Below are 12,669 nucleotides of genomic sequence, written 5' to 3' on the forward strand. Positions count from 1 at the left end.
CTGCAAATCAGTGATAAGGGTGGGTGATACATGGGCAGATCTGCAACAGTGAAAACAGTGATTTTATCAAGATTACTTCATGTGGCCCAGTAAGTGACACTTCGCTGGAATCAGGATCTCTCTCTTCCCCTACAATAAGATTCCAAAACCTGGTGAAAAATAACCTTTAAAAACTCCTTGTCCCCAATGTAGAATCTGTAGCTGACTTCCCAATACCATGTACCACTTATATTACTAATGTATTTTTATGTGTTAGAGGGGCCTAGGGGCCATCACTGGGACCTCAGCATCCATCAGCACCCCTAGCTCAAAAATGTCTGCAATACTGTATATTAGAGTTATTTTATGCGTTTATTAGATTTCTTAATATATTTCTAAAGTATCGGCCTCATAGGGCCCTAAGCTACCAGTTAGATCATTGCTTATAATTTCCCAGAGCAGGTTTGAAAATGAAAGAAGTGATTTGATTGGCTGCCAAGGGCACCATCTCCAGGCCTAGTCTGTTGTTTTTATAAATTAGACCAAGATGTGCAGCTACATTAAATGATTAAATCCAATTAAAAGTTACAGGAATGTCCTGGAGCAAGTGCCACGTGCATCCCTTTACTTCCTGAGAAGTCCTTTATCTATCGGGAATGTGGGAAAGATATGATTATGTAGACCCCAAGTCATATACCCCAAATATTAAAAAAAAATCTCGATGAACATATCTTAAAGCATACTAAAGTGTTCATAAAAAAACAAGACAAATCCCAAAAACGCAAATAAGTGACCATGATTGGCAAAGTTAAAAACTTATAACACGATAAGACATGATTAAAATTCAAAACTAAAAAGTGGTGAGGGGGGCTGGCCAATGCATGGCGAACAGTGCAATATTAATACTGTCAAAAAGCAAGTGTGATAAGTTAATAGACCAGTAATCATTGGCAATCAATTGATCAATGATGTAACAAAGCGCAATATTTGCAAAAATATTGAGCTTTGTTACATTATTGATCCATTACCTTATCGCAGTTGCTTTTTATTATATTAATATGGCCAGTCCCCTTCAAGTTTTTAAACTGTCAATCATGTTTAAAAAAGGATTACTTTTTTGTGTTTTTGGTGATTTAGCTTTATTTTTCTGAACACTTTTTTATGCTTTGTGGTATGTTCATCATTAAGACTTTTGTTTCTATTTGGGATATTTCCTTTTTAATTGGCTTTGTGTTTTTTTGTATAGATATGCTAATTGCCTCTTCAGAGAGGAAGAGGACGAGAACTCTATTGCCACCTATTGGACATAGCAATCCTAAAAGTCAATATTGACCTTTAGGATTGCTACTTCCTATAAGTGGCACTAGAGTTCTCATCCTCTTTCTCTTTGGAGGCAATTTGCATATTTAATTTAATTTCCCAGAGGAGCACTGCAAGGCTTAAAAGTCTCCTCACATTGGCATGCCAGGCCTGGTATGTCACTCTCTACAAAGAGAAATTTTACCCCTTGGATTTTTGTATAGATTGACATTTATATGTTATGGATTGTAAAAAGTGAGATATCAATTGGTCGGTCCAGTTGTCACAGGTTTTTATAGATTCACGTCATGTGTCGTTAGTTGACAGTACCAGCAAGAATTTGTATGGTTAATGGCGACTTAAAGACTTTTTATAAAAATGCACCAAGAATTGCAGGAACAAAAGCCTCTCTAGAATAATGTCTGCAGTGTGATTTAACCCTTCGGGGTCTACGTGTGCAAGTTTTCCCCTCATTCCCAATTAAAGACAAATTACTTCTCAAGAAGTGGGAAAGTTCAGGTCATACATGCTCCAGGACAGCCCTGCATCTTTTACTGTGCACAATTACCCTTATCTAGATGACCTAATTTAAAGGGGACTGACTAATGACACATGCCATTTAAAATCATTTGGAAGGGTATTTTGTATCTTTTCATGTTCACTACTGTCTGGGATTTTCATAACTTTTTCTTGACAAACTTTTAAAACATTTTTTTAATGGTCCTAATAAAAAAAAGTGTTATATAATATAATCCAGACTAATTCATTATTTTATGGCAAAAAAAATATATATTTTTTAAAAATGTGAACTGTTGTAGACCTAACCCCAGGAAATGATTCAAGGGTGTAATATGTACCTATGAGGCCCCACTGCAAAGCTTAGAATAATTTAAAGAGTTATTCCCATTTTTTTTCAGGAGCTCCCCATTCTCCTGACTTCCTGATTGATGGGGAGCAGGCAGTTCCTTGTGCTCATGGCCTGAACTTTGTGCTCCTGATGCTGTTTTGCCTCTGGAGCATCAGAAACACAGTGGGGTGGGGCTTAAGCTCATTCAGACATTCCATTTTTCCACGTATGAGAAAAACGGACTGATCAGAGTTGGATCAGAGTGTGGTCCGAGTGTCATCTGATTTTTTCATATGTATAGAAATTAAATGAAAAAAAAAATTCTCCACCTTCTCCATTCTGACAGTCCATGACAACCGGAAGGCACTCGGATGTCATCCGAGTGCAGTCTGATTTTTTCACGGACCCATTGACTTACATTGTCGATTTTGATCTGACCCTTGGATCAAAATCGACCATGTTTCTGCGATTTTCCGTGGACCTCTCAGTCCGCAAAAGATCATGGACATGTGAATGGCCCCATATACTATCACAACTATGAGTGCTATCCATGAACATCACGGATAGCACTCGTACACAAAAGTCAGACGTCTGATTGAGCCCTAAAGCTCGGGTGGATCACAGCGATTAGCAACTCATAAGGCCTCTTTCACACGTCAGTGTGTCTGGTACGTGTGGTGACAGTTTTCTCACGTACTTGAGACACTGACACATGCAGACCCATTCAAATCTATGGGTCTGCGCACATGTCAGTGTTTCCACGGACTGTGTGTCCATGTGCTCCACACGCAGACATGGCAATTTTTTTCACGCTGCACGTTCCGCAAAATATCCCATGCTGAGCACACATGGATGACAACTGTGTGTGATCAGTGTGACACGTACTGGCAAATGGGAATCGGCGTACAGTTAGCGCTGTTCCCAAGCGCTGGGTGGTAAACGCTGCCCTTATCATTGTCTCTTGCTCACGCTGTGATCAGCACGAGTAGGGGACAATGTTGGGAGTAGTATTCTGCTCCCACAGTGTCCATGTGTAAAAATAAGAATAAAATAATAAAATCCTTATACTCACCTGTCCGGAGATGTCCCCCGCTGTAATCCTCAGCCCGCTGACGCCGAGGAGCCGGGGAGAATGAGCCGCTCCAGCGAGCGGCTCCGGAGCTGCACTGAGCTCAGGAGTGGTGTCCGGTCACTCAGTGAGCTCCGCTCAGTGCTGGGCCCTACTCAGTGCAGGCCCCCTGGCTCATTCTCCCCGGCTCCTCGGCGTCAGCGGGCAGAGGATTACAGTGAGGGACACCTCCAAACAGGTGAGTATAAGGATTTTATTATTTTATTCTTGTTTTTACACATGGACACAACAGGAGCAGACTACTACTCCCACTACTACTAGTACAGCGTGCGTAAGGGACAATGATGAGGGCAGCATTCAGCATCCGGCGCTTGGGAACAGCGCTAACTCTACCGCTGATTCCCAGACGCCAGTACTTGTGTTCCTGATGCGGCACACGGACGGCACATGGTTGCCACATGTGTGCCGCACATGGAAATATGGACACACAGACACGGATATCTCCGGTATGGGTTTTTCTAGGACTGGAAAAATCAGGATGTGTGAAACCAGCCTAAAAGAGCTTGTGCGTAGGGATGAGCAGACTCATAGAAGTTCTGGTTCTGGTACCCGACCAAACCTTAGTCCAAAGTTCGCTTTGGGTACGAGAACTGCACCCGAACTTGAACCTGGGGACCTGAAGTTTAGAGCTGGGAAATCTCTCTCCTCTCAAACTATAAAATGGACTTCCAAAGGAAGTCCATGTTTAGAGCTCAGCACCGTATGAACCCCAAACTTTACAGTTTGAGTTCGCTCATCTCAGCTTGTGAGCACTGTGACCGGTCCTCTTGGCAATGAGCAGCAAACAAAATGAAAAAAAATAAAGATCTGGGGAGAACAAGGCAAAATTTTAATAATAAATATACTGCAAATTTTCTTGTTTTTATGAGCATTTTGCACATGTACCCATCTTATAAGAAGGGAATAACCCTTTAATTCTCCTTACCTCCTTCCATCATCTATGGATAGCTCTAACGGCGCCAATGCTTACATTTGCTCTCGATACTCAGTATACAGAGCCACAGCATGTGTAGGTGCTATACAAATAAAAAAAGTAGGAAACATAATAAAGCATATTGCAATAATGCTACCACTAGATGGCACAGTTGAGCTTGCATATGTAAATTACCGTCGATGAGTATGGCGGTAGTATAGCATGAGCCATACATCATAGGTTTAAGGCAACCAAACTAATGAAGCTGTTTTTAGAACAATAAAAGTTTGTGCATTCATTTCTTTTGACAGATTTTATGTGCTGCAGAAGGTTTGTGTTTAGTATCCCCTCGCTGCCTGTTATATGTCTTGTAAGTACTCATACGTGCCTTTTTAATATGGCCAGACTGGGATTTCACTGGAGGAAGTGAGTGCAAGTGTCCAGAGTCAATCTAAGTAAAATTAAGGCTGTCATTTATCACTTCTATAAAATATGACATGCCGGTATTTTTTCTAACAATTTTTCCCATTATTTTGTTTCCTTAGGGTGATATCCAGCAGCTACTGATTGTTGATGACCCCAAAGCTGCCTACGACTACTGTGAACATTACATGACGGACTGTGACACCCCAGCACCCAATATGCCGCAAGCTCAGGATCCAAGCGTTGATGAGGTAAGGGTTACGCCTGCTCTGCTCTTGGGTTTGACATTGATATGCAGTCCATTTTATACATAAAGTTCTAGAGATGATAAATGAATTAAAAGGGCTGCATCTCAATGCTTCTGTTTGGGGATCCAAAAACATCACCCGCTTTTATACTGTTATTCTCGATGCATTAAGATGGTGATTATGGAAAAACTAACCTTAAGGAAACAGATTCTTTGTGTCATTCTTCAAATTTAGATTTGTATATTGAAGCAAAAATTAGATTTTCCGTTCGCTCAACTTATCTAAACACAATAAAAAGGGATCGTTATCCTGATCATCCTATCACATGAGGTCTTGTAATAAATTAGAAAAACAGCGGCTTTTTCCAGGAACCGCACTAGACTCATTCTGGTATTGCAATTAAACCTCATGTAAATAAATTGGTCTGAGCTGCAATACCTGATCTAGCCTAATGACTAGAGTGGTGCTGTTTCTGTAAAGAGACCTTTTTTTTCTAATGTTATATGGACGCTTTATTAATTTTAACTCAGTACTTTATAATGAAAGGATAAGCAAAATATTTTATTAATTCTTTACAACCTTTAATTGCATATGTTATTATAATAATTTCTAGCATTATTTTGTATTAACCATATTTTCTATTACTTTCTGTTTCATTGTAGTTAAAGGGTTTTTCAAAATCCATTTCAAAATGTAAAAATCTCCAAAATGCTTGTAATAGGGATCAGATTGACAAGTGGTTCGGCTTTGATCACGTGTATAGTCAGAAAATCGTTTTAAGCATGTAAGCCCTCACCTTTGTTTGCTTGGATCCTGGTAATGGGGGTTCCTTCCATCAGTCTTTTCCTTATCTTAGTGCTTTCACCTCATCGCACCCTCGTAACTCCTCCTCTGGGTTATCAGAGCCAGTGCAGACCTGGCTTCTGCTTGCATCTGCACACTGTGAGGATCGCAACTTTCTGTTGCTGTCTGAGGTTGCGGCTCCAATACAACCATTGTTCCCTTGGTCAGATACATGACTGCTGCTTGACAATTCTGTCCGCCTTTGGAATTTTGCATCATCGCATATGGCCCATCCATCTACAGCCATATATACTGTATATACACACACCTAAGAAACGCACAGTCCTCAGATGTGGTTGCAAAAAAATCCTACAATTACATAACACAAACATTGCATTCTGGGTGAATCTACAGAACTCTGCAAAAGTTTTAGGCAGGTGTGAAAAAAGTGCTGCGAAGGAAGAATGCTTTAAAAAACAGCATCAATTTCTCTAGGTAGACTTTGCACAAAGTCAAGGATTTTATAGGTTTATAGTCAGGTGTATGAGTGTTAACATATTATACAAAACAGGTGATAAAGATCTTATTCAAATGCAAGGTGAAACAATCATTAATAGTGTTGAGCGAGTATGTTCTATTAACCCTTTCGGCGAGTATGCTCGGACGAGCACCGAGTAGTTACAGCTGCTCCGTGCTATGTTTGAATCGCTCCTGTGTGCATGATTTGCAACTATTTAACAGTTTTATTACATGGGAGGAATGTCTATTTCATACACATTTCCCACATGTAATAAAGCTGTCAAACAGTTGCAAATCATGCACACGGAGTGATTTAACCTTATCACCGAGCTGCTGTAAATACTCGGTGCTCACCCGAGCATACTCGGACAGAACATACTCGCTCAGCACTAATCATTAACTAAAACAGAAACGGCTGTGCGAGGCTTAAAACTAAGTGAGGAACAGCCAAATTCTACTACAAAGAGGTTGTGGAGACAGTTCATGTCACAGGTCATACTTCATGGAAAGACTGAGCACAGCAATAAGACACAAGGAAGTTATACTGCATCAGCAAGGTCTCTCCCAGGCAAAGATTTCATAGCAGACTCGGGTTTCAAGATGTGCTTTTCAAACTCTTCTGAAGAAGCATAAATAAATGGTTAACTTTCATGACCATAGTGGTCTGTGAAAGAAACTTAAAGGAAATATGTCAGCAGGTTTTTTTATATTTAATCTGATATCAGCTTGATGTAGGGGCAGGTAGCCTGATTCTTGTGATGTGTCACTTGCTCAGCAGCTTGCTGTCGTTCTAGTACAATTAGTGTTTTATCAGCAGTGGATTATTACTAGGGGACCACTGTCGATTTGCTGACAATGCACAGTGTACACAGGAAGCTTCCAATCAGCGGTGGGCTAGGGGTTATACAGAGCTTTGCATTCCAAAACCTGTTACATTTGCAGCAGGGAATACATGAATTTTATCTAATCTGTACCAAGCGGATCAGTAAGTGATAAATTGCTGGAATTGAATTTTGTGTTCCTACATCATGCAGCGCTCAGATGCCATAACAAAAACCTGTTGACAGATTCCCTCTAATGCAGCAGATGAAATATGAATCATGCTTACTTCCCCTCGAAATTGAAAGATGTCCAGCAGTGCCATCAACCCAAAACTGGCAGCAACCAGTGGGACCCAGCTACACCCATCTATGGTTTGGAGAAGTCTGGACAGAATTGGTCTTCATGGAAGAATTGCAGCCAAAAAGCCATACGGCCATACCTTTCATATGGAACGAAGACCAAGGAACTCAACTATTTATGGAAAATATAGAAACTGGGTTGCAGAAAAATGGCAGTGGGTTCTCTGGACTGATGAGTTATAATGTGCAATATTTGGCTGTAACAGAAGGCAGTATGTTCTCAGAAGGGCTGGAGAGCGGTACAATGAGTGTCTGCAAACAATGAAGCATGGTGGAGTTTCTTTGCAGAATTTCAACAAACTGAGCTGGTGATATGGTCATGATTAATGGTGTCTTCAGTGCTGAGAAATTCTGACAGATACTTATTCTCCATACTATACCATCAGGCAGGTATCTGATTGGCTCCAATAATAACCCTAAACATACAGCCAATGTCATTAAGAATTATTTTCAGCATAAAGTACAAGGAGTCCTGGAAGTGATGATATGACCCCAACAGAGATGCGATCTCAACATCATCAGGTCTGTCTGGGATTATATGAAGAGATAGAAGGATCTGCGGAAGCTAAAATCCACATAAGATCTGTGGTTAGTTCTCCAAGATGTTTGGAATAACCTCTCTGCTAAGTTCTTTCGAAAACTGGATGCAAGTGTACCTAAAATAATTGATGCTATTTTGAAGGCAAAGGATGATAACACAAAAAAAATATTTTAATTAGATTTCTTTAGTTCATTTACTTTGCATTTTGATCATTGATCATTTTTGAAAGCATTCTTATGTTGTAGCATTTTTTCCCAATATGCCTTAAACTTTTTCACAGAGCTTTCTATGTATAAATCTTCGACTAAAGTTCAGCTGAACCTGCAGATATCGCCAGGATCAGCTGACAGTCCAATGTGAATGTTATCCTACTAACTCTCATCCTATGTCTTCGGGTGAGAAAAGGACCAAGCCTGCTGGATGCCCAATGGCCGATTCTTTTGCTCAGGTCCAAGATAGGCTGTTGCCAGAAGGGTTTGGAAGAGGGCAGAAGAGTTTAGCAGTAGCTCTCTCAGATAAACACAAGAACGCTTAGCTAAGCAGAATGTTCCTGTATATGGGTGTGGTTGGAAAGATTGTTGGCAGCCGAATGGTTGTTCAGCCTACACCTATATAATGTCTATGGGGGCCCTAAATTCTTGCTAGCCTCTTTTTACACATGTGCTGGGGAAGTAGGGTTACCCTGGCTCCAGCTCTATGTACAGCATCTTGCATCACATTGCTTCCCTCTACAGCATCCTCCAGCAGTATACTTCTTCTCTCATCCCTCTTTATGTACAGTAAACCTTCTGCAGCACATAGCTCTTCTAAGCTCTTTTATACACAGCCTCCTATAGCACATTGCTCCTATCAGCCCCTTCATACACAGCAAACCTCCTGCAGCACAGCACTCTTCAACTCCTCTATATACAACCTCTTTCAGTACATTGCTCCTCCACCCCTCTATATACAGCCTCATCTTGCAGTACAGCTTTCCTCCCAGCCCCTCTATATACAACTCCTTCATGTAGTACATTCCTTCCCTAAGTTCCTCTACTTACGGTACCATCCTGGGGTATATCAATCCTCTCAACCTCGCTATGTAAGGTACTATCTTGTAGTACATCACTACTCTCAGCATCCTATTTATACAGCCCTCTTCTGCAGGACATTGCTCCTTTCAGCCCATCTATATACAGCCTCTTGCAGCACATTGCTTCCCTCAGCCATTCTACATACAGCCTCCTCCAGCAGAATACTGCTCCTCTTATCTCTCTCTTTATACTGTCTCCTGCAGCACAAGGCTACTCTGAGTCATTGTCAATATCGGTTTCTTCAACACATTGCTCCCATCATCCCCTCCGTTTGAAGTCCTTATACAGCACCTCACTCCCCCCAGTCCCTCTATATACAGCCTCCTACTGCAGCATATTGTTCTTCTCAAATCCTCTATATGCAGCCCATTCTGCAGTGCATCACTCCTTTCAAGCCCCCTCCTTCAGGATATCACTCCTAATTTCTCTTTATTTACAGCCTCCTGCAGTACATCACGCCTTTCAGCCCCCTCCTTCAGGATATCACTCCTCATCTCTCTTTATTTACAGCCTCCTGCAGTACATCACTCCTTTCAGCCCCCTCCAGCAGCACATCACTCCTCATCCCTCTTTATTTACAGCCTCCTGCAGTACATCACTCCTTCGAGTCCCCTCCATCAGCACATCACTCATCATCCCTCTTTATTTACAGCCTCCTGCAGTACATCACTCCTTTCAGCCCCCTCCATCAGCACATCTCTCCTCATCCCTCTTTATTTACAGCCTCCTGCAGTACATCACTCCTTTCAGCCCCCTCCATCAGCACATCTCTCCTCATCCCTCTTTATTTACAGCCTCCTGCAGTACATCACTCCTTTCAGCCCCCTCCATCAGCACATCTCTCCTCATCCCTCTTTATTTACAGCCTCCTGCAGTACATCACTCCTTCGAGTCCCCTCCATCAGCACATCACTCATCATCCCTCTTTATTTACAGCCTCCTGCAGTACATCACTCCTTCGAGTCCCCTCCATCAGCACATCACTCATCATCCCTCTTTATTTACAGCCTCCTGCAGTACATCACTCCTTCGAGTCCCCTCCATCAGCACATCACTCATCATCCCTCTTTATTTACAGCCTCCTGCAGTACATCACTCCTTCGAGTCCCCTCCATCAGCACATCACTCATCATCCCTCTTTATTTACAGCCTCCTGCAGTACATCACTCCTTTCAGCCCCCTCCATCAGCACATCTCTCCTCATCTCTCTTTATTTACAGCCTCCTGCAGTACATCACTCCTTTCAGCCCCCTCCATCAGCACATCTCTCCTCATCCCTCTTTATTTACAGCCTCCTGCAGTACATCACTCCTTTCAGCCCCCTCCATCAGCACATCTCTCCTCATCCCTCTTTATTTACAGCCTCCTGCAGTATATCTCTCCTGAACACACAGCCTCACGCAAATAATATCACCTTCTGTCAGAATGCAACTCTCTCCTGCTGTACACAGGACTCCTGATACATACATAATCAATTCTGACTCTGGTGCATCCCATAACTTTTTCTAATTCTTGAGAACAGGTTATTACAGTAATGAACCAATGAATTCAGTATTTATTAGTTAATTATAGGCTCTAGACCAGGAATACAGTGTTTTTCTCTATGGTATTTGATGTTTTTCCAGTGGACAATGATTATTTCCTGTTTTACTTAGTAAATCCGGTGGAGAGGTGGGGAAAAAAGTAAGGCAATAGGAATCCTATGGCTCGATCTGCCGGGTCCATGTTGTCTTTGTGTCTGCTCTTTGCCTTCCAAATGAGAACCATGTGTTTTTGCCATGGGAGAGATGTCTCTGGAGGCCCCGACTTCTGAAATGTACAATCCATTGATACAAACATCCCTCAGAGCTACTGTGTAACATGATAACGCTGCTTCTTGTGGAAAATAGGAGCGCTGAGATCATCGTGGAAATATTCCGAGGCATTCAGGGAAAATATATATTCAAAAGAAATTCACCTCTAATGCGTTTTCCAGACAATGTCTCTATACGGCTGTAATTTGCGGTTTCAAATGGTTTTAACCCGTTCACTGCTTGCAGAGGGTCTCGCTCTGACTAAAAAACTCAGAAGGATAGAGTATAGTCCGATCATTGGCCAATGTTATTCAGAAAGCAGCAAACATTTTGGTGTCCAGCTACAGTATGCCGCCATTTTTGAACATGTGGTTCATAATTTCTGCTGGAAAAGTAGAAAAACAGATAACTGTGTCACATACACGCTTCTCGGCACATGACGTGAGGTGCGTCTGCACAGGTTCATTTATATCCTCTCACTCAATCTTAGGCCACGGCCCCACTATCAGTATTTGGTCAGTGTTCGGTCAGTATTTTTTCTCAGGAGCCAAAACCAGGAGTGGGTGATACATGCAGAATTGGTGACTTGTTTCTATTATACCTTTTCTCTGATTGTTCCTCACCTGGTTTTGTCTCTCACTCCTGAGAAAAAATACTGACCGAATACTGACCAAATACTGATAGTGGGGCCGTGGCCTAAAAGTGAGTTTTTCTTCCTGTTGCACCTGAGGTCTGGACATTGCTTATTGAGACAGGCTGATCCTACATCCTTTCCACAATTTTCCCCTTTTCATTCTGCTGAGGACGACCCGCCGGCGAGCGAGACCACAATAACAATTGGCCGCCATTACGCCCCAGCTGGGTGGAGGCCGACTCAGATACCCATGGACTAGAGGGAAAATACTATTTGGCCTTTTTGTATGCTCTACATTGCTTCTAAAGAACTGAGCTGTATGATTATCATGCTCTTTTTACTCATGGCGTATGTAGTCAATTAATTGCAGCACTTTTAATTAGGTTACTGTTTGATATCAGTCTGTGTCTTTTCATAGGAGCCATTAAAATCTGTAGAGTCAGCGCACATTAAATTCTAGACTGTAAAGGAATGGGGTAGAGAAAAGCTACCTAAAACAAAGGGCCCGATTTGCCCTTTTTTTGTCTAGTTTTTGCCCGTTTTTCATTTTCGCCTAATTTTTCTTTTAACGTGCGCTTTTTTTAAAGTCTATTTTATATTTATGTATTTTTTTTTTAAGTTCCCCATTGTGGACAGAGTTTAGGTTTCCAGATGTTTTCACCTGATTCATCACTTGTGAAAAGTTGCAAAGTTTTGTACTACTTACGCCCCTACACACCCACAACCTGGAGTGATTGTCTGCATAAAGTAAAATCAAAAGCTGGGCCAAAGGAACTTTAAAAAATTCCCCAAAAATTCAATTATAAGCAGCAAAAATGCAATAGTATTTACCAGCCATTGTCACAGAAACTAATGCACAAACAGAAGACAGCAGACCCCCTTAATAAAGGTGGGGGTAGCACAGGTGCAAAATAGTGATGAAGCAACCACTCACAGCTTGCCAGTTCACAGAGGGGGTGATTGCCCAGTATTAGAACTGCGCACAGATGAGGCTTGGAATAGGGCACAAGTCACACACATGTAAAGCACGGTGCCCAGCTAACAGCCTATTACATGCCCCTATTATTAGATCAGGCGGACCACCCGGCACTCTAAGTGCATCAGTGATTTTTTGCATGCCAATAAATTTCTGCGCAAATTTTGGGACATTTTTGCAAAACATGAAACTAAGTATTTAAAAAACAGGTTAAAGACAGAAATAAAAACTATTTTTGACTTTGCACAAAACTCGTGAACCAAGTACGCCATTTGGGAGAATTTGGCACAATAAAAGTAAATGAATGCGACAACATAAAAAAAAAAAAAAA

General features: G+C 41.6%; 1 protein-coding gene across 1 annotated transcript in view; it reads left to right on the forward strand.

Annotated features, from left to right (window-relative positions):
* Window positions 1-12,669, forward strand: part of COL11A1 (collagen type XI alpha 1 chain) — a 253,934-nt gene that overhangs the window by 92,674 nt on the left and 148,591 nt on the right. The window contains exon 5 of the mRNA XM_073642853.1: window positions 4,713-4,841. Coding sequence (XP_073498954.1) covers window positions 4,713-4,841 — 129 coding nt within the window. The remainder of the gene's footprint in view (window positions 1-4,712; window positions 4,842-12,669) is intronic.

Source organism: Phyllobates terribilis, unplaced genomic scaffold (genome assembly GCF_046119375.1).
Source record: "Phyllobates terribilis strain yellow unplaced genomic scaffold, ASM4611937v1 Scaffold_8__6_contigs__length_399053987, whole genome shotgun sequence".
NCBI classification, from domain to species: domain Eukaryota; kingdom Metazoa; phylum Chordata; class Amphibia; order Anura; family Dendrobatidae; genus Phyllobates; species Phyllobates terribilis.